Source organism: Petromyzon marinus, unplaced genomic scaffold (genome assembly GCF_048934315.1).
Source record: "Petromyzon marinus isolate PM22_M1 ecotype Great Lakes invasive population unplaced genomic scaffold, UKy_Petmar_22M1.pri1.0 PM_G_Scaffold_10, whole genome shotgun sequence".
NCBI classification, from domain to species: Eukaryota; Metazoa; Chordata; class Hyperoartia; order Petromyzontiformes; family Petromyzontidae; genus Petromyzon; species Petromyzon marinus.
In genome coordinates this window covers 939,270-961,622 of record NW_027422651.1, presented here as the reverse complement: position 1 = coordinate 961,622, position 22,353 = coordinate 939,270, and the positions used below count along the sequence as shown (strand labels likewise).

General features: G+C 47.1%; 1 protein-coding gene across 1 annotated transcript in view; it reads right to left on the bottom strand.

The window, feature by feature from the left end:
• Positions 1 to 18,571, bottom strand: part of LOC142908617 (uncharacterized) — a 28,753-nt gene extending 10,182 nt beyond the window's left edge. Inside the window, exons 1-3 of the mRNA XM_076059384.1 lie at positions 18,480 to 18,571; positions 15,413 to 15,540; positions 11,839 to 12,089 (exon numbers count right to left, since the gene is read on the bottom strand). Coding sequence (XP_075915499.1) covers positions 11,839 to 12,089; positions 15,413 to 15,540; positions 18,480 to 18,555 — 455 coding nt within the window. The 5' untranslated portion in view covers positions 18,556 to 18,571. The remainder of the gene's footprint in view (positions 1 to 11,838; positions 12,090 to 15,412; positions 15,541 to 18,479) is intronic.
• Between the last annotated feature and the right edge of the window lie 3,782 nt (positions 18,572 to 22,353).

The window sequence follows — 22,353 nt, the reverse complement described above, 5'->3', positions numbered from 1 at the left end:
TGTACCAGTAAAAAAACATATCTATGTCTTGAATTTGAAAAAAAATCACATTTTATTTTTCACTAAAGAGGGGTTCGGTGAATGCGCATATGAAACTGGTGGGGTTCGGTACCTCCAACAAGGTTAAGAACCACTGGTCTAGAGTCTATGTGGAACCAACAACAACGTGCGTCTAGAGTCTATGTGGAACCAACAACAACGTGCGTCTAGAGTCTATGTGGAACCAACAACAACGTGCGTCTAGAGTCTATGTGGAACCAACAACAACGTGCGTCTAGACTCTAGAGTCTATGTGGAACCAACAACAACGTGCGTCTAGAGTCTATGTGGAACCAACAGGGGCAGCTGCCACTAGGGGGCGCCCTTCGATTGTTTGAGATGAGATTCGATATGAAACACCGAGTTGCTGAGGCAATTAGGCAAGCGACTTATGAGTGCAAATATGTTGTTTATAACGTAGTGAATGCTTGGGAGCTTAATTGTCTCTCGCTCCTGCTCACAGATTTACCCAGCCCACAGATCATACATATGAAAAGCTAATGGTCAGTGAGGTCAGCAGCACTGTAGGTTCTGGTGTCAAGGACATGGGCCTGCATTCGCTGGTCCACTGGCTATATAGTCCAGCGGATGTTCTTGCTTGGACCCGGCGTGAATCCATGATGTTGTCTGGATGCATAGATGCCAGAACAGCGTGTTGGCAATGACAAGCCCACAGGCTGCACAGAAGTCTAACAGCCTCCTACCGTTGTTATTGAGTTGATCTGGCCCATGCCTTCCAATCGCTCCAGACCAGGTTCCAGCATCATCACCAACTCGGGCATTGAAGTCACCCAACATGATCACTCTATCCCGAGGGGCCACTTTTAGCTAACACCTGTGACAGGGGGTCATAGAAGGCATCTGAATCCTCGGACATGCCTGCATCCAGGCCAGGTACACTTTGAGGCCACGTGAAGTGTCAAAGGCTCGCTGGAAGGAGGAAGTCGCGTGACAGACTCAGCAGTTGTGATGGGTTAACTGACGGATGGCTATCGATTAGAAATCACATATCCCCGAGTCTCACCTGTGAGTGGCACCGCCTCACGCTGTTGTGGATCCCCACGTGGCTCGGAGCCTCAAAAGCTCTGTGACTCCTGGGTGGTGATGCAAAGACAAAGATCCCCCGTGTAGCCTTAACAGACTGTTGGGGCAAGTGCTGTTAGCAAGTAGCAGCACCACTTATGAAGGCCGGAACGGTACACGAGGGGATGGGTGGCCAGCACCGTGCACGACCGCCTTTGTCTCCCAAAGTGGCGATGTTTCCACACCACACCGGGTACTCATTTGAGGCTGAGTCGACCTAGGGGAGGCCCAGAACCGGTTCAAATAATCGTCACTGGGTGTTGGCTGTGAGCGCGAATCAAACTCGGGTCGTTATGTTCGTAGAGCAGCGTACTAACCGCTAGACTACCACCACACACGTTACACACACACGCACAGTACACACACACACGGTGCACACACACACGGTACACACACACACGCACGGTACACACGCACAGTACACACACACGGTGCACACACACGCACAGTACACACGCACGGTACACACACACGGTACACACACGCACAATACACACACACACACACGCACAGTACACACACACGCACAGTATACACACACACAAACGGTACACACACACACGCAGAGTATACACACACGCACGACACGCCCACACTCCTTCAGTCACGTGACTAAGGTTAACACGCCGCACCGTCTCCCGAGGTGACCTCTTGGCTCTCTCCTCTTTCCTCGACATGTAGATTCATTTCTTAGTTTTACCTATAAACGTTATTATTTGTCTGTCTGTCTCTGTATCTGTGGACGCAACTTGCGAGGAATTGTACTCACAAACTGTGGGGTTTACGATTCAAATAAAGTGCCCAGATACCACGCGATAAGCCCCGTGGTGAGCCAGTGCTATTCCTATTTCCAATCCGTAAACTTGAAAGTAGTTAAATTAACAATTTATTACTAATCTCCATATATATCAAAGGCAAAGTTGTGATTGTGTGTCTGTTCAAAATGTTTAGCGTACTTCCCGACACGCACCAAACTTGAAATTTGCCATGTGGGTAATTTCCAGACTGTACACCATGCAAACATTATAAAAATACACTTTTGTATATATTTTTTGGGGGGGGCGCGTAATAATGTATAAGCATGAAAACACCACGATACATAGGACTTACTTTGATAAGAATCTTGGAATTGATTGTGTACATGTTGAAATTGGTAAATTTGCATTTTGAGCACACTGCTGTTGTAATAGATTCTGAGAATATAAGTGTCATTCTGAGCATCATAATGACCACATTGGAATTGTCATCATGAATGGCGGTTCAATGATTTTTATAATAGGAATGCGGTTTTGAGCATGACTATTGATTGATATTTCGGACTCATTTATGACAATAGATTGATGATTAAAGTGCGATTTTGTTTTGCTCATCAATCAGGATACTGTTAATGATGCGCATGCCCATAAATTGTTGAAATGACTAGAAATGCAAGTTGTGTATACTCTCCAACCCCATTCCTCTACCTACCCATTCCCTTGACGGGCTCCGTGCCCACTTAAACCCATGACGATGGCGGTGATGATTCCACCTCTCGCTGTAACAATCAAAGCACCTCCAACTTCTGAATGCAAAGGTGCTGGTTGGTGCAACGCCAAAACACATCGTCAACGCCGCTCCCAAGCCCGCCCTACGTTAGTTCAATCGTTAGAATCAACAAAATAAAAAGTTCCACAGAGGAAACTAAAATGACATTACGCAATCCCCAAAGTCGCACGAGGTAGGCTACACGACTCAGAGAACAACGTCAGACTTCAACACTTGCATCGCCATCATCATCATCATTCTTCCTCTCCACAAGTCATCGCACGTCAATATTCAATAAGCTGCACACACGTGCAAGTAACCTCTCGACCCGCCACCTGCATAGTTAACGCGATCAGACCCGGGGGTCAAATTAAAATTGTGTCGTCTTTGGTGACGTATTGCAATCGGTGTAATTTTAATGATGTACGTACAGCAACTGGTGTACGTACATCAAATTATATCGTTGACAACGGGGTCCGCTTTTGTGATATCTGCGTGCGGTCTTTTAATAATATATAGATACGTAGTCAGTTCATTAGTATGGGGTTCCTCTATAAGGAATTGTAATTGTAAAATGTATTACTTAATAATACGATTCCAGGCCGCACTTAGCTTGAAGCAGTCAGAGCAGTTAAAATGACTGTACATGTGTAGGTATGAAATAAGATACATTTAATTTAAATACATTTTATTTATTAAAGCATTTAATTTAACGTAGGTATAAAATAAATGTAATTTAAATAAATTTACTAAAAAAAATTTAACATAGGTATAAAATAAATGTAAATAAATGTATTTCGATTTAAAGCTTTCGTGACTGCAATGATTCATCTTCTTTGGTTCTTTCGGTAAAGTCACGTAGAATGAGAATAAAATAATAAATTGATAAAATAAAATAACACAATAATATTCTCACGACGTTTCGGCCACAACACAAGCGGCCTTCATCAGGTGAAGGGAGCGAGACTGTCTGGTAGGACAGCGCTGGAGTGAGAGAGCCACGTTCAGATCACGGCTTTTAAGCTGTGTGAGAGGAACAAAGAGCCTTGACGAAGGAATTAGCATAAAATTTAGCATTGAAAAGGCTGAATGATTAGCTTGTGACTGGTCACAGAAATAGCTCTGTTAAAAGTTAAAGCATACACATCCGCAGAGGCACCCATTGTTAAAAGGAATTAGCATAGAATTTAGCATTGAAATAGCTAAATTAAGGCATTCGCTTGTAACTGCTACAGAAATAGTTACGTTGAAGTCAGAGCATACACATTCACCGAGGCACTTAGTACAAATCAAAACAGGAGAATTTAGCATTGAAATAACTAGGCGAATTTAGCATTGAAATAACTGGTTGATTTGCTAGTGACTGGTCACAGAAATGACTACACATCTGAGCTATTCACAGTACTATATAGTGAACCAATAAAAACTAAAATATAAATTACCTTCATGTTATCAATAAACTCTATATTCTCCAATCAGCTAAGCTACCAACCATAAGTCGTTATATATCACAATGCTATATGGCGAAAAAATGGGTGGATTCTTACCCTCAAATTTCCGTACCACGGATAGCTACGGGCCCCGTTCAGACGGACGAGTTCGTCCATGGTCGGAACAGAGGAGGGGGAGAGAGACAGCTGCGAAGCCCTAGTATACTCCATGTTGTAAACCATACCATTAACCGTGGTGTGAGAGGTATTAAGAGGCAATGCTGGCGAAAGAGCTGCGGTCTGAAGGTCATCGTAAAATTACAATTAATTAAGAACAGAAATGATTTAACACATCTTTCCAGTGGTTACTAAGCCTGAATTCATCTTCTCGGTTGAAATTGTCTCTGTGCTTGTATATGTGAATGGCCTCATGAACGAATCTCTCATGGTAGCCAGTTGGTTTGCAAAGAACCTCCGTCTTGGAGAAGTCAATGTCATGTGAGCCCACTGAATTGTAACAGTGATCTGCCACGGCAGAGGAGTTCGTCTTACCGTGTTTCAAGTCTGCTTTATGTTCGCGGATGCGGTCCGAGATATGTCTTTTGGTTTCTCCAATGTAGCTACTACCACAGAGGCACTTTAGTTTGTAAACGCCCGGGTACTGTATGTCTGGAAGAGCATCTTTTACAGATGGAACTAAATCACGGATTTTGTGTACTGTGTTGAATCGGACCTGGATCTTGTGTTTATTCAGGATTTTGGAGATCTTTTTAGTGACCCCTGCAATGTAGGGTAAGGTGATGGTTTTGAGTGGCTCCACAAGAGGATCCTTCTTCATGACTGGAGTGATGGCTTTGCGGATTGTGTAGTCGGAGTAGCCATTAGCCCTGAGAGCCTGGTGTACGTGCTTGAGTTCACTGGTAATGTGTTCCTGGTCGGAAAGGCATTGGGCTCTATGGTATAGAGTCTTGATGAGGCAGTTCTTCTGGGATGGATGGTGGTGGGAATCCGGTTTCAAGTAAGCATCTGTATGGGTAGCTTTCCTGTAGACAGAGTGGCTCATTGAACCATCATGTCTCCTTTTAATTAAGACATCCAGAAAGGGTAGTTTGCCATCTTTTTCGACCTCCATGGTAAATCTGATGGCTGGGTGTATGGAATTGATGTGGTCGCGGAATTGGTCTAGAGCAGGCTGGCCATGTGGCCAGATGACAAAGGTGTCATCAACGTACCTCTTCCATAAGGTCGGGCGTAGAGTGGCAGTCTGGATGGCGTCAGTTTCAAATTTTTCCATGAATACGTTGGCTACAACCGGAGATAGGGGGGAGCCCATTGGGGTGCCCTCAGTTTGTTTGTAGAAAGTTCCATTCCAGGTGAAGTATGTGTTGGTTAAGCAATGTCTCACCAGGGGGGGTACATCAGTATGCAGTCCTTGATGAACCAGGTCTTCAATGATAGTGATGGTGTCAGGTACCGGGACTTTGGTGAACAAGGACACCACATCAAAACTGACAAGCAGGTCGTTTGGGGACAGGAAAATGTCTTTGATTGTCGATACCAGGTGAGTAGAATTTAGTACCGCAGAGGTGGTTTTTCCAGTGAAAGGTCGCAGTATATCAGCCAGAAAACGTGCCAGTTTGTAGGTGGGGGAGCTGATAGTAGAGACGATGGGACGAAGGGGTGTATCTTCTTTGTGTATCTTTGGAAGGCCATATAATCTTGGTGGTCTGGCAGCAGAGGGTTTCAACAAGAACTGTTTGTTCTCATCAATTAATGCTGTTGAATCAGAGATAATTTTGTTCGTTTTGGTGACCAGGCTGTTGGTGGGATCTCTTTTTATTTTTGTATAGCTGCCATCGTTGAGTAGTTCTTGAATTTTGTTGTTATATTCTGTTTTGTCCATGATGACAGTGGCATTGCCTTTGTCGGCTGAGAGAACGACAATATCATCCCTCTTTTTTAATTGAGATAATTCAAAACGTTCGTCTTTGCTGATGTTGCTAGGTGGCAACTTAGCGTTTTTGAGGGTTGCAGCGATTTCAGATCTTGCTACGTCTGCAGAGATGTGACTCAAGCCCTTGAGTGCAACGTCGACATGGGCAATGATATCATTAACTGGTAAGTGTCTCGGTGTGACAGCAAAGTTTAGACCTTTAGCTAAAACGGATTTCAGACCATCAGAAATGGAACTGTTACTGCGATTAATTACGACTTTGTTGACGTCTATCTTTTCGGTGTGTGGATCCGATTTTTTGCTGGAGAGGTGATTGAATTTGGAAATCAAATTGTCCCTACATTTGTGGCAGCCGAAGAGGTAGTCATATTGTCTACATGTTCCCAATCCGATGTAGACATTGTTGCTGTCAATTTTAAGTGTGATTTGTAGAGTGTCTTGTCTAACTGATCGAGTTCGGTGCGTGTAAGTCTGATTTTTTCCAAGATAAGAGCGAAGCTAGTTCTAGCTAGAATTCGTTTTGCATTGAGAGAAGTTGCAACAGCAGAGGTTAGTGTAAATGCGGTTGGTATTACCTTAGAGTCGCGGCATCTCTTCAGAAAGGTGAGAGACTCGATTAGTTGAGCCTTCTTATCCCGAAGTCTGTTGAATGATCTTAAGGATGTGTGGAATCCCTCCCCGTAGAGGCGGTTAAATTTCGATTTAAAGCTTTCGTGACTGCAATGATTCATCTTCTTTGGTTCTTTCGGTAAAGTCACGTAGAATGAGAATAAAATAATAAATTGATAAAATAAAATAACACAATAATATTCTCACGACGTTTCGGCCACAACACAAGCGGCCTTCATCAGGTGAAGGGAGCGAGACTGTCTGGTAGGACAGCGCTGGAGTGAGAGAGCCACGTTCAGATCACGGCTTTTAAGCTGTGTGAGAGGAACAAAGAGCCTTGACGAAGGAATTAGCATAAAATTTAGCATTGAAAAGGCTGAATGATTAGCTTGTGACTGGTCACAGAAATAGCTCTGTTAAAAGTTAAAGCATACACATCCGCAGAGGCACCCATTGTTAAAAGGAATTAGCATAGAATTTAGCATTGAAATAGCTAAATTAAGGCATTCGCTTGTAACTGCTACAGAAATAGTTACGTTGAAGTCAGAGCATACACATTCACCGAGGCACTTAGTACAAATCAAAACAGGAGAATTTAGCATTGAAATAACTAGGCGAATTTAGCATTGAAATAACTGGTTGATTTGCTAGTGACTGGTCACAGAAATGACTACACATCTGAGCTATTCACAGTACTATATAGTGAACCAATAAAAACTAAAATATAAATTACCTTCATGTTATCAATAAACTCTATATTCTCCAATCAGCTAAGCTACCAACCATAAGTCGTTATGATATTGTCGTTCTCTCAGCCGACAAAGGCAATGCCACTGTCATCATGGACAAAACAGAATATAACAACAAAATTCAAGAACTACTCAACGATGGCAGCTATACAAAAATAAAAAGAGATCCCACCAACAGCCTGGTCACCAAAACGAACAAAATTATCTCTGATTCAACAGCATTAATTGATGAGAACAAACAGTTCTTGTTGAAACCCTCTGCTGCCAGACCACCAAGATTATATGGCCTTCCAAAGATACACAAAGAAGATACACCCCTTCGTCCCATCGTCTCTACTATCAGCTCCCCCACCTACAAACTGGCACGTTTTCTGGCTGATATACTGCGACCTTTCACTGGAAAAACCACCTCTGCGGTACTAAATTCTACTCACCTGGTATCGACAATCAAAGACATTTTCCTGTCCCCAAACGACCTGCTTGTCAGTTTTGATGTGGTGTCCTTGTTCACCAAAGTCCCGGTACCTGACACCATCGCTATCATTGAAGACCTGGTTCATCAAGGACTGCATACTGATGTACCCCCCCTGGTGAGACATTGCTTAACCAACACATACTTCACCTGGAATGGAACTTTCTACAAACAAACTGAGGGCACCCCAATGGGCTCCCCCCTATCTCCGGTTGTAGCCAACGTATTCATGGAAAAATTTGAAACTGACGCCATCCAGACTGCCACTCTACGCCCGACCTTATGGAAGAGGTACGTTGATGACACCTTTGTCATCTGGCCACATGGCCAGCCTGCTCTAGACCAATTCCGCGACCACATCAATTCCATACACCCAGCCATCAGATTTACCATGGAGGTCGAAAAAGATGGCAAACTACCCTTTCTGGATGTCTTAATTAAAAGGAGACATGATGGTTCAATGAGCCACTCTGTCTACAGGAAAGCTACCCATACAGATGCTTACTTGAAACCGGATTCCCACCACCATCCATCCCAGAAGAACTGCCTCATCAAGACTCTATACCATAGAGCCCAATGCATTTCCGACCAGGAACACATTACCAGTGAACTCAAGCACGTACACCAGGCTCTCAGGGCTAATGGCTACTCCGACTACACAATCCGCAAAGCCATCACTCCAGTCATGAAAAAGGATCCTCTTGTGGAGCCACTCAAAACCATCACCTTACCCTACATTGCAGGGGTCACTAAAAAGATCTCCAAAATCCTGAATAAACACAAGATCCAGGTCCGATTCAACACAGTACACAAAATCCGTGATTTAGTTCCATCTGTAAAAGATGCTCTTCCAGACATACAGTACCCGGGCGTTTACAAACTAAAGTGCCTCTGTGGTAGTAGCTACATTGGAGAAACCAAAAGACATATCTCGGACCGCATCCGCGAACATAAAGCAGACTTGAAACACGGTAAGACGAACTCCTCTGCCGTGGCAGATCACTGTTACAATTCAGTGGGCTCACATGACATTGACTTCTCCAAGACGGAGGTTCTTTGCAAACCAACTGGCTACCATGAGAGATTCGTTCATGAGGCCATTCACATATACAAGCACAGAGACAATTTCAACCGAGAAGATGGATTCAGGCTTAGTAACCACTGGAAAGATGTGTTAAATCATTTCTGTTCTTAATTAATTGTAATTTTACGATGACCTTCAGACCGCAGCTCTTTCGCCAGCATTGCCTCTTAATACCTCTCACACCACGGTTAATGGTATGGTTTACAACATGGAGTATACTAGGGCTTCGCAGCTGTCTCTCTCCCCCTCCTCTGTTCCGACCATGGACGAACTCGTCCGTCTGAACGGGGCCCGTAGCTATCCGTGGTACGGAAATTTGAGGGTAAGAATCCACCCATTTTTTCGCCATATAGCATTGTGATATATAACGACTTATGGTTGGTAGCTTAGCTGATTGGAGAATATAGAGTTTATTGATAACATGAAGGTAATTTATATTTTAGTTTTTATTGGTTCACTATATAGTACTGTGAATAGCTCAGATGTGTAGTCATTTCTGTGACCAGTCACTAGCAAATCAACCAGTTATTTCAATGCTAAATTCGCCTAGTTATTTCAATGCTAAATTCTCCTGTTTTGATTTGTACTAAGTGCCTCGGTGAATGTGTATGCTCTGACTTCAACGTAACTATTTCTGTAGCAGTTACAGGCGAATGCCTTAATTTAGCTATTTCAATGCTAAATTCTATGCTAATTCCTTTTAACAATGGGTGCCTCTGCGGATGTGTATGCTTTAACTTTTAACATAGCTATTTCTGTGACCAGTCACAAGCTAATCATTCAGCCTTTTCAATGCTAAATTTTATGCTAATTCCTTCATCAAGGCTCTTTGTTCCTCTCACACAGCTTAAAAGCCGTGATCTGAACGTGGCTCTCTCACTCCAGCGCTGTCCTACCAGACAGTCTCGCTCCCTTCACCTGATGAAGGCCGCTTGTGTTGTGGCCGAAACGTCGTGAGAATATTATTGTGTTATTTTATTTTATCAATTTATTATTTTATTCTCATTCTACGTGACTTTACCGAAAGAACCAAAGAAGATAAATAAATGTAATTTATAAAAAATTTAATTTAACGTAGTTATAAAATAAATGTAATGTAAATAAATGTAATTGATTAAAAATTTAATTTAACGTAGGTATTAAATGTAAATAAATGTAATTTATTAAAAATTGAAATTAAACGTAGGTATAAAATAAATTTAAATAAATGTAATTTATAAAAAAATTCAATTAATTTAACGTATGAAATAAAATTTAATTTATTACACATTTAAATTAAATTAAACGTAGGTATAAAATACATTTTAATTAATTTAATTTAAATTACATTTAACGTAGGTAAAAAAATGTAATTAAATAAAATAATAAATAACTTTTATTTTCTACCTCCGTGACTTTACCGAAAGACACAAAGAGTGTGGACCCACGTGACATCAAGGCTGTCCTAGTCTAGGCAAGGCCTCAGGGTGTACCGGGCCTTTCACAACAACAGCAGCAGCAACAACGGTTCTCTTGAGGAAATGCTTTAAAAAATAAAGTCAACGTAGCTTACCTTGACACTCGCGAACTTTAATAATTAAAATAATTAAAACAAAACTAAACACTCACACGCACTTGGGCGCGCGGCGTTCAGCGTGCAGGGCATTAAAAACTACAGGGGCATCTCACTCCTCAGTGTGCGGGAAAGGTCCTGGGGAATCTCCATATGGTACAGATATAATGGAAGGCTGATCGACGCCCGGGTGCGGTCAAGGGATGGCTCCCTATTGCTCAACCACGTTATGTATGCTGATGATTTGGTAATAGCTGCTCATTCAGAGGAGGAGTTAGAGACGTTGTTGCTGAGACTGGAGCGTGCCACTAAGAGGTGGGGCCTTACCATCAGCCCCACCAAAACTAAGCACCTGCCTGGGTATTTTGTACCATCGGACACTCTGCCCCCACAACTCCCAATCGGTGATGGGGCCGTTGTGGAGAGAGTGGAGAGTTTCCCATACCTGGGCAGTGTGCTTATGACTGGCTCCAGTTTTACAGCAGAGGTCTCACTCCGAATCGGTCGAGCGGCAATATCTTTCATCGGTTGCGTAACGCTGTGTGGAAGCTACTTGGTCTGTCGCTCCACACTAAGCTTCAGGTCTTCTCGGCCACGGTCATTCCCTCCCTTCTCTACGCTTGCGAAACGTGGACCCCCCTAATGAAACATCTTCGCCGGTTAGGAACATTTAGGCTGGCCTGCCTACGATCCATCCTGGGTTTAACCAGACTGGATTGTGTGAGGAGCTCAAAAATCCTTGAAAGATCTGGGCAAGGTCCCATCGGTGAGCTCCTCCGGCGGGGAAGGCTGCGATGGCTGGGTCATGTAGCCCGCATGCCCAGCCACCGCATGCCGAAACAGCTTTTGTTCGGCCGGATTGAGGGGGCTAAGCGGGCGCGGCACGGGCTAGAGAAGAGATGGAGTGATGTGGTACAGGAGGACGTGGAGCTGAGTGGACTTGCCGATGACTGGTACCAGCAGTGTCAAGATCGGCCTCTGTGGAGGAGGCTCGTGAAGGACGCTACTGGGCAGTTGGAGGCAGTCGCCCTCCAACAACAACGGAGGGCGGAGGAGCGACGCTCAGAACAACGAGCGGAGCGCCGGGTGGCTAAAGCACAGCAGGTTGCCGCAGTCAGTCGACCCGTGGCACCTGGGTCTGCCCCGTGACCTCCTGCCAGCGGGCGTTCGACACTTCACGTGGCCTCAGGGTGCACATAGCCTGGCACAAGCGTCGTGGTGACGTCACCGCCACTTAGTGGCAAATGGCGGTTGTTGTTGTTGTACGTGCGTGTGCGTGCGTGCATGTACGTGCGTGTGTGTTCGTGCGTGCATGTACGTGCGTGTGTGTGCGTGTGCGTGCGTGTACGTGTGTGTGTACGTGCGTACGTGCGTGTGCGCGTGCGTGCGTTCGTTACCCAGCACGGTGAGCCTGATGGTCTCCTGCTTGATGAAAGTGCCGAACTTCACCTTGCACGTGTAGACGCCGGCGTCGCTCGCCCGCAGCCCGGCGATCTGCAGCGACGCGTCCCTCCGCGTCACGTTGCGGGCGAAGCGCACGCGGGACGCGAAGTCCGGGTAGATGTGCCCCTCGCCCCCGGCGAACGTGGCCACCTGAGGGCAGGGGGGTGGGGGACGGACAAAAAGGGCTCCGCCATCGCCACCGCCGCCGCCGTGAGGCTATCCGCACGTACAAACACGGAGACAATTTCAACTGAGGAGAAGGATTCTGGGCTTAGCAATCGTTGGAAGGATTTGATAAACCAATTCGGGTCTTGATTGATTGTTCACGCTTACGGTTACCAAGAGAGATTCGTTCATGAGGCTATCCGCATATACAAACACGGAGACAATTTCAACCGAGGAGATGGATTCTGGGCTTAGCAATCGTTGGAAGGATTTGATAAACCATTTGGGGTCTTAATTGCTTGTTCACCCTTACGGTTACCAAGAGAGATTCGTTCATGAGGCTATCCGCACGTACAAACACGGAGACAATTTCAACCGAGGAGATGGATTCTGGGCTTAGCAATCGTTGGAAGGATTTGATAAACCATTTGGGGTCTTAATTGATTGTTCACGCTTACGGTTACCAAGAGAGATTCCTTTTCCGAACATAGATGGACTCGTCCATCTGAACAAACTTCCAAATCGCTCTCCGTGGTGCTGACGTTAAAAAAAACCCGCCACTTTTATTCAAATTGTTCTTGCTGTGGTTTTCACACCTGACGATGATGATTGCTTCTTGTGTTGCAGTCGAAACGTCGTGAGAATTTTATTGTTTTATATTTTTATTATATTGTTTCCCTTCTACGTGGCGGTGACTTTACCGAAAGAACCAAGAATAAGACCCTAATAGTTCAGTGGGCTTTACCAGGTTTAAATTTATATTTATTTTTATACTGTTCAATTGATTTGTTTTCCTATACGTTGCACTCCTGTCACGTGTTCTTGTAGCCGTTTGTTGTTGGAACGTTTTGACCCACCCCATCTGTGAACAAAGAGCTTTACAGCTCATTGGATTCCTCCTGCAGTGTAGATACATATTCCGATTCTGTTTCGATTTAAAGCTTTCATGACTGCATGGATTCACATTCTTGGTTCTTTCGGTAAAGTCACCGCCACGTAGACTGGAAATAAAATAATGAAGTCAAGTAATAATGCAATTCTCACGACGTTTCGGCCACAACACAAGTGGCCTTCTTCAGGTGAAGAAACAGGGCTATCAAGAAGACGGAGCTTGAATGAATGCTGTTAAGCAAGGACCGCGTCTTTTGAAGCTGTGTGGGCGGAATTTTGATTTAAAGCTTTCGTGACTGCAGTGATTCATATTGTTAGCTCTTTCGGTAAAGTCACGTTGAAGGGAAACAATAAAATAATAAAATATATATAAAACAATAAAAAGTTCTTGTTATATATTTGATTATTTTAATATATTTTATTATTTTATTGTTGCCCTTCAACGTGACTTTACCGAAAGAGCTAAGAATATGTGTGGGCAGAGTTGAATTAGCATGTTACCATCCCACCTCCCTCTCCGGATGTGAGGCTGGTAACATGCTAATTCAACTCCGCCCACACAGCTTCAAAAGACGCGGTCCTTGCCTGACAGCGTTCATTCAAGTTCCGTCTTCTTGATAGCCCTGTTTCTTCACCTGAAGAAGGCCCACTTGTGTTGTCGCCGAAACGTCGTGAGAATTGCATTATTATTCTTTTATTTCATTATTTTATTTCCAGTCTACGTGGCGGTGACTTTACCGAAAGAACCAAGAAGGTGAATTCTGATTCTGTACGAGCCTGGGGGGGCGGCTTCTGTGTAGGAGCCTGCTGGTGTCTGTGTAGGAGCCTGCTGGTGCCTGTGTACGAGCCTGTGGGGGCGGCTTCTGTGTAGGATCCTACGGGCGCCTGCATAGGAGCCTGCTGGTGTCTGTGTAGGAGCCTGCTGGTGCCTGTGTAGGAGCCTGTGGGGGCGGCTTCTGTGTAGGAGCCTGCTGGTACCTGTGTAGCAGCCTGCTGGTGTGTGTGTAGCAGCCTGCTGGTGCCTGTGTAGGAGCCTGCTGGTGTCTGTGTAGGAGCCTGCTGGTGTCTGTGTAGGAGCCTGCTGGTGTCTGTGTAGGAGTCTGCTGGTGCCTGTGTAGGAGCCTGCTGGTGTCTGTGTAGGAGCCTGCTGGTGCCTGTGTAGGATCCTACGGGCGCCTGCGTAGGAGCCTGCTGGTGCCTGTGTAGGAGCCTGCTGGTGCCTGTGTAGGAGCCTGCTGGTGTCTGTGTAGGAGCCTGCTGGTGCCTGTGTAGGAGCCTGCTGGTGCCTGTGTAGGAGCCTGCTGGTGCCTGTGTAGGAGCCTGCTGGTGTCTCTGTAGGAGCCTGCTGGTGTCTGTGTAGGAGCCTGCTGGTGCCTGTGTAGGAGCCTGCTGGTGCCTGTGTAGGAGCCTGCTGGCGCCTGTGTAGGAGCCTGCTGGCGCCTGTGTAGGAGCCTGCTGGTGTCTGTGTAGGAGCCTGCTGGTGCCTGTGTAGGAGCCTGCTGGTGCCTGTGTAGGAGCCTGCTGGTGCCTGTGTAGGAGCTACAGGCGTCTCTGAGTAGGAGCTACGGGCGTCTCTGAGTAGGAGCTACAGGCATCTCTGAGTAGGAGCTACGGGCGTCTCTGAGTAGGAGCTACGGGCGTCTCTGAGTAGGAGCTACAGGCATCTCTGAGTAGGAGCTACGGGCGTCTCTGAGTAGGAGCTACGGGCGTCTCTGAGCAGGAGCTACAGGCGTCTCTGAGTAGCGATGTGTGTCTCTGAGTAGGAGCTACAGGCATCTCTGAGTAGGAGCTACAGGCGTCTCTGAGTAGGAGCTACGGGTGTCTCTAAGTAGGAGCTACAGGCGTCTCTGAGTACGAGCTACAGGCGTCTCTGAGTAGGAGCTACAGGCGTCTCTGAGTAGGAGCTACAGGCGTCTCTGAGTAGGATGTACGGGCGTCTCTGCGTGTGCGATGGGCATCTCTGAGTAGGAGCTACGGGTGTCTCTGAGTAGGAGCTACAGGCGTCTCTGAGTAGGAGCTACAGGCGTCTCTGAGTAGGAGCTACGGGCGTCTCTGAGTAGGAGCTACAGGCGTCTCTGAGTAGGAGCTACAGGCATCTCCGAGTATGAGCTACAGGCGTCTCTGAGTAGGAGCTAAGGGCGTCTCTGAGTAGGAGCTACGGGCGTCTCTGAGTAGGAGCTATGGGCGTCTCTGAGTAGGAGCTACAGGCGTCTCTGAGTAGGAGCTACAGGCGTCTCTGAGTAGGAGCTATGGGCGTCTCTGTGTAGGAGCTACAGGCGTCTCTGAGTAGGAGCTACGGGCGTCTCTGAGTAGGAGCTACGGGCGTCTCTGAGTAGGAGCTACGGGCGTCTCTGAGTAGAAGCTACAGGCATCTCTGAGTAGCGATGTGCGTCTCTGTATCCCTCTCTCTTCCTCACGTAGATGTTCGTAGTGGGCATCTGCAGGAACCACTCCACGTCCAGGACCTCGGTGTCCGTGGGGTCGCCCGTCCAGGTGCAGCCCAGCACCACCGTCTCCCCCTGCACTTTCTCTATCCACGAGACGGCTGCAAAGAGGGGGGAAAGGGGGTGGTGGTGGTGACACGGTTGTGAAGTAATATCTTCAAGTAGACTCACACAGAGACCCGTAGACTCACACAGAGACCTGTAGACTCACACGGAGACCCATAGACTCACAGAGACCCATAGACTTTACAGATACCCGTAGACTCACACATATACCCATAGACTCACACAGAGACCCATAGACTCACACAGATACCCGTAGACTCACACAGACACCTGTAGACTCGCACAGACACCCGTAGACTCACACAGAGACCTGTAGACTCACACGGAGACCCATAGACTCACAGAGACCAATAGACTTTACACAGATACCCGTAGACTCACACATATACCCATAGACTCACACAAACACCCGTAGACTCACACAGATACCCGTAGACTCACACAGAGACCCGTAGACTCACACAGAGACCCGTAGACTCACACAGAGACCCGTAGACTCACACAGAGACCCGTAGACTCACACAGAGACCCGTAGACTCACACAGAGACCCGTAGACTCACACAGAGACCCGTAGACTCACACAGATACCCGTAGACTCACACAGAGACCCGTAGACTCACACAGAGACCCGTAGACTCACACAGATGCCCGTAGACTCACACAGAGACCCATAGACTCACACGGAGACCCAAAGACTCACAGAGAGCCATAGACTTTACACAGATACCCGTAGACTCATACAGAGAACCGTAGACTCACACAGAGACCCGTAGACTCACACAGAGACACGTAGACTCACACAGATACCCTTAGACTCACACAGATGCCAGTAGACTCACACAGAGACCCATAGACTCACACAGAGACCCGTAGACTCACACAGAGACCCATACCCAGAGAATTACATGGGGACCGATAAGATTCTATCGTGGCCTCTTGCGTTTTCACCCGCTTGAAACAAAATCAGCTAAGGTGACCCACTCCTGGGCGGAGGGGTACGTCTATATGCACGCTGAACTTCTTTCGCACCACCGTAACGTAGCCAACCGTGCGAATCGGAGGTGCGGGGGAAGGACAAAAAACTAAACGTTAAAAGCAGATTGTTGTTGTGGTGGTGGTGGTGGCTAGACTCTCGTCGCGAAAGCTCCCTCCTCGCGGTGGCCATGAACAACACAGAGCTGCCTCTGAGCTGCCTGCTTCTTCAAGTGACTCTCTGTGGTTCACTGGGAACGGAACCCGCGGAAGTGGACATCACAGAGCTGCCTCTGAGCTGCCTGCTTCTTCAAGTGACTCTCTGTGGTTCACTGGGAACGGTACCCACGGAAGTGGACATCACACATTGAAGTATCACCTATGAAGTGTCACCTATGAAGTGTCACCTATGAAGTGTCACCTATGAAGCGTCACCTATGAAGTGTCACCTATGAGTATCACCTATGAAGCGTCACCTATGAAGTGTCACCTATGAAGTGTCACCTATGAAGTGTCACCTATGAAGCGTCACCTATGAAGTGTCACCTATGAAGCGTCACCTATGAAGTGTCACCTATGAGTATCACCTATGAAGTGTCACCTATGAAGTGTCCCCTATGAAGTGTCACCTATGAAGTGTCACCTATGAAGTATCACCTATGATGTATCACCTATGAAGTGTCACCTATGAAGTGTCACCTATGAAGTATCACCTATGAAGTGTCACCTATGAAGTGTCACCTATGAAGTATCACCTATGAAGTATCACCTATGAAGTGTCACCTATGAAGTGTCACCTATGAAGTGTCACCTATGAGTATCACCTATGAAGTGTCACCTATGAAGTGTCCCCTATGAAGTGTCACCTATGAAGTGTCACCTATGAAGTGTCACCTATGAGTATCACCTATGAAGCGTCACCTATGAGTGTCACCTATGAAGTGTCACCTATGAAGTGTCACCTATGAAGTATCACCTATGATGTATCACCTATGAAGTGTCACCTATGAAGTGTCACCTATGAAGTATCACCTATGAAGTGTCACCTATGAAGTGTCACCTATGAAGTATCACCTATGAAGTGTCACCTATGAAGTGTCACCTATGAAGTGTCACCTATGAAGTATCACCTATGAAGTATCACCTATGAAGTGTCAACTATGAAGTGTCACCTATGAAGTGTCACCTATGACGTGTCACCTATGAAGTATCACCTATGAAGTGTCACCTATGAAGTATCACCTATGAAGTGTCACCTGTGAAGTGTCACCTATGAAGTGTCACCTATGAAGTATCACCTATGAAGTATCACCTGTGGTATCACCTATGAAGTGTCACCTATGAAGTGTCACCTATGAAGTGTCACCTATGAAGCGTCACCTATGAGTGTCACCTATGAAGTGTCACCTATGAAGTGTCACCTATGAAGTATCACCTATGAAGTATCACCTATGAAGTGTCACCTATGAAATGTCACCTATGAAGTATCACCTATGAAGTATCACCTATGAAGTGTCACCTATGAAGTGTCACCTATGAAGTGTCACCTATGAAGTGTCACCTATGATGAAGGTCTGACACGCGAGGGAGACTGTGTCCAGGAAAGACAAAGCTCCCCCGTGTAGCCTTCAACAGGCTGTAGGGGCAAGTGCTGCTAGCGAGTCAGCAGCAGCTGCTACAACATGTGACACAGCACCACGCCCGGCCGCCTTTGTCTCCCTCCCTCCCACCCCCCCCCCCAGTGGCGACGTTCAACCCAGTCGCTAACCACTGCGCCACCGCTCCCCGTTACCGCACCAGCCTCGTGTCAGGCTAGGTTCACTTTGAGACATCGAACACCTCCTCACAGATCCGCACCGCCCGCACCGACCACCACCGTTACCAACGCCGCTCGTGCCAGGCTAGGTGCACTTGGCAAAACAGAACAAACGTACCTAATAAACACACACACAAAGCCTCGCCAATAAGATGGCACGACCACCGAGACAGCCGCCGACTCACCGCTCATAGCGATCGCAGTCGTCTGCAGCAGCGGCAGCAGCAGCAGCGCAGAGCGAGACACCGCCATAGCCGTCATCTTGTCTCCTCGTCTCTCTCGCGCCCTGACGTCACGCATCACGTGGGCGAGGGGCGGAGCTCCGGTGGATTCACCCCTTCACCCCCCCCCACACGCAACCCCCACCCACGACACTACCCCCACCCACGCCCCTCACCCCATTCACCCAACCCCCTCTCTTTCCCACCCCTACGCTCTCAACACGTCACGTGGGTGAGGGGCGGAGCTCCGGTGGATTCACCCCTTCACCCCCCCTCACGCAACCCCCATTCATGAAACTACCCCCACCCACCCACGGCCACGCCCCTCACCCCATTCACCCAACCCTCTCTCTCTCCCACCCCTACCCTCTCAACACGTCACGTGGGCGAGGGGTGGAGCTCCGGTAGACCCCCGCCCCAACCACGCCCCTCTTTACAAGGACCCTCCCCCTTCCCTAAGACCTCGGCAAGGTTAAAAGCAACGAGCCGACTTTTGCCCGACCTTTGACCCTTACCGTCATCATTCACCATCATCACCATCATCGTCATCACCATCATCGTCATCATCATCACCATCACCGTCAACATCACCGTTATCATCATCACCATCACTGTCATCACCGTCAACATCATCATTACCATCATCACCGTTATCATCATCACCGTCATCACTGTCACCGTCATCATCACCGTCACCATCATCATCACCACCACCGTCATCGTCACTGTCACCGTCACGATCATTACCGTCATCATTACCATCATCACCATCACCGTCAACATCATCATTACCATCATCACCATCGCCGTCAACATCATCATTACCATCATCACCGTCATCATCATTACCATCATCACCATCACCACCATCATCATCACCATTACCGTCATCGCCGTCACCGTCATCATCACCGTCGTCACCATCATCATCATCATCATCGTCATCATCACCATCACCATCATCAACCTCATCACCGTCATCATCACTATCATCACCATCACTGTCATCATCACCACCATCATCACCGTCATCATCACCACCATCATCACCGTCATCATCACCACGTCATCACCGTCATCACCGTCATCATCATCACCGTCATCACCGTCATCACCATCACCGTCATCATCACCATCACTGTCATCACCACCGTCACCATCATCATCACCGTAATCATCATCATCACCGTCATCATCATCATCACCATCACCGTCATCATCACCATCATCATTACCATCACCATCATCACCGTCACCATCATCACCATCATCACCATCATCACCGTCATCACCGTCACCGTCATCATCACCATCACCGTCATCGTCACCGGTGGACCAAGCAACTCTCCTCACGTGACCCCTCAACAACAATGGACTACACCCACGGGCGGAGTTTTGGGGTGGGGTGGGGGGCAATGCCCCTCCTAACCTGCACACCTTCATCAATGTATGTTCAGTAGTTTACAAGTTAGGGGCGGGGGGGGTGGAAGTTTTATTAAATGGACCCGCGATTCCGAACGCGAGTGACAAAGCGAACTGGAACCCAACTGTGCTTCCATTCCGCTGCATCTTGCATAGAGAGCGATGCAAAATAATCCACCGCATTCTCCTGTTCAAACTCGACAAGTACTTATTAAATTATTACACAAACCCCCTGCCACTAACTACCACCCCCCCACCCCCCCCCCCCCCCCCCCGGTAAATATGAAAATCAAACGCTGCCTATGAATACGACGCAAATCCTGATGCAGGTTTCTGTCTCTAGATCATCGGGCGTTCTTCATCGCCCCCAGGGGGGATGCGAGATGCCCTCTCTGGGCGTGCGAGACGACACGGCCAGACGTTTCTTTAGAAGGCAAATCGGAAACACAAATCAGGCGCGGGCACGTTGGCGTTGCAGCTCTTTCTTACGTCTCAACGAGAGCATCGTGGGGGTGGGGAGTGTTTGAGGAAGGGAGGGGGAGCGGTTGTCGTGCATGGAGCGACCGGTGACAGTGCTTTAGTAGCAATGTGGAATTTCCACAGACCAATTCAGGACCTCATATTCTTGGTTCTTTCGGTAAAGTCACCGCGTAGAAGGGAAACAATAAAATTATAAAAATTAAATCACGACGTTTCGACAGCAACACAAGCAATCATCATCAGGTGTGAAAACCACAGCAAGAACCATTTGAAAAAAAAAACGCCACTTTTTTCAAATTTTCTTGCCGTGGTTTTTCACACCTGATGATGATTGCTTCTTGTGTTGCAGTCGAAACGTGGTGATTTAATTGTATTGTTTTATATTTTTATTATTTTATTGTTTACCTTCTACGTGCTGGTGACTTTACCGAAAGAACCAAGAACATGAATCCTGGAGTCACGAAAGCTTTAAATAAAAAATTCAATTCAGGAGCGTGAACAGGGAAGAGGCGGTGACGGAGCTCAGCGCTCGCTTGAGGCTCAGTCTCTGAAACGAGACACTCCGTCGAGTTACGGCAGACACACGGTCGGTATGAAAAACATCACCAACGTTTATTCAACTCGCCATCGTATAGCACGCTACGCACGGTCACACGGCAGCGGTCACACGGCAGCGGGGGAAATGAACAACCTTCTTTGGTTCTTTCGGTAAAGTCACCACCACGTAGAATGAGAATAAAATAATAAAATAACACGATAAAATTCTCACGTTTCGGCCACAACGCAAGCGGCCGTCTTCAGGTGAAAGAAACAGACCTGTCAGGACGACGGAGCCTCTTCTCTGTTCACAGAGCTACATTGAAGCTCTGTCGTCCCGGCAGGTCTGTTCCTTTCACCTGAAGAGGGCCGCATGTGTTGTGGCCGAAACGTCGTGAGAATTTTATTGTGTTATTTTATCATTTTATTCTCATTCTACGTGGTGGTGACTTTACCGAAAGAACCAAAGAAGATGAATCCTTGCAGTCACGAAAGCTTTAAGTCGAAATTTAAAATGAACAACAATTATAGCGCAACGCATCCTCACGCAAGCACCCTCCTGAAGCGTGCGTCCCGAGACTCGGGCGAGGCTTTCCCGGGAAATCGACGACGCATCATCGTCATCATCAGAAGAACGGTTAGCGCGCCGTCCTCTGAACCCGCTGACCCGACCTTCATTGCCGGCCGCGGTTAACTTAAATGGCAAGCGATGTCCGGATCGGTCCCCTTCAGCAACCCGCGCCGACCGGCACGGTGAAGTATGGCCTCGCAACCCCCCCATTACATATCTTAGCTCTTTCGGTAAAGTCACCACTGGCAGAAAAACTGACACCTTTATTCAAGGCATCATGTTTGCAATAACCACGACACAAGCAGTCAAAATGCAAACAAAAAAAAGACAACTCTAATAATAATATTGGCACTGTCCTTGAATTTGATTGGTCCACACCCGAGACAGCTTTTCTTAGAGCCTAGTCTCCAATGGTGTTGGACCAGAAGACGCCAAAAGGTCCAACACCAGTGGAGACTGGGCTCTAAGAAAAGCCGTCTCGGGTGTGGACCAATCAAATTCAAGGACAGTGCCAATATTATTATCAGAGTTGTCTTTTTGTTTGTTTGCATTTTGACTGCTTGTGTTGTGGTTATTGCAAACACGGTGCCTTGAATAAAGGTGTCAGTTTTTGTGCCAATTAAAAGGGTAAAACCTATTCCTATATCTTGTTACTGACAAAGGAGGTCTCATAATGAGAATGATTCTGCGAGGCTGTTGGCGATGGAGGTTAAGCCCATCGGCTCGCCGTCAACTCGCCGCGCGCTCGCGCCGAAAGGGCGAGCCGTGTCCGTGAGGAACCAACGCCGGCTGAAGCCGCGATCGAACCGCGGGAGTGGAGCCCGTGGT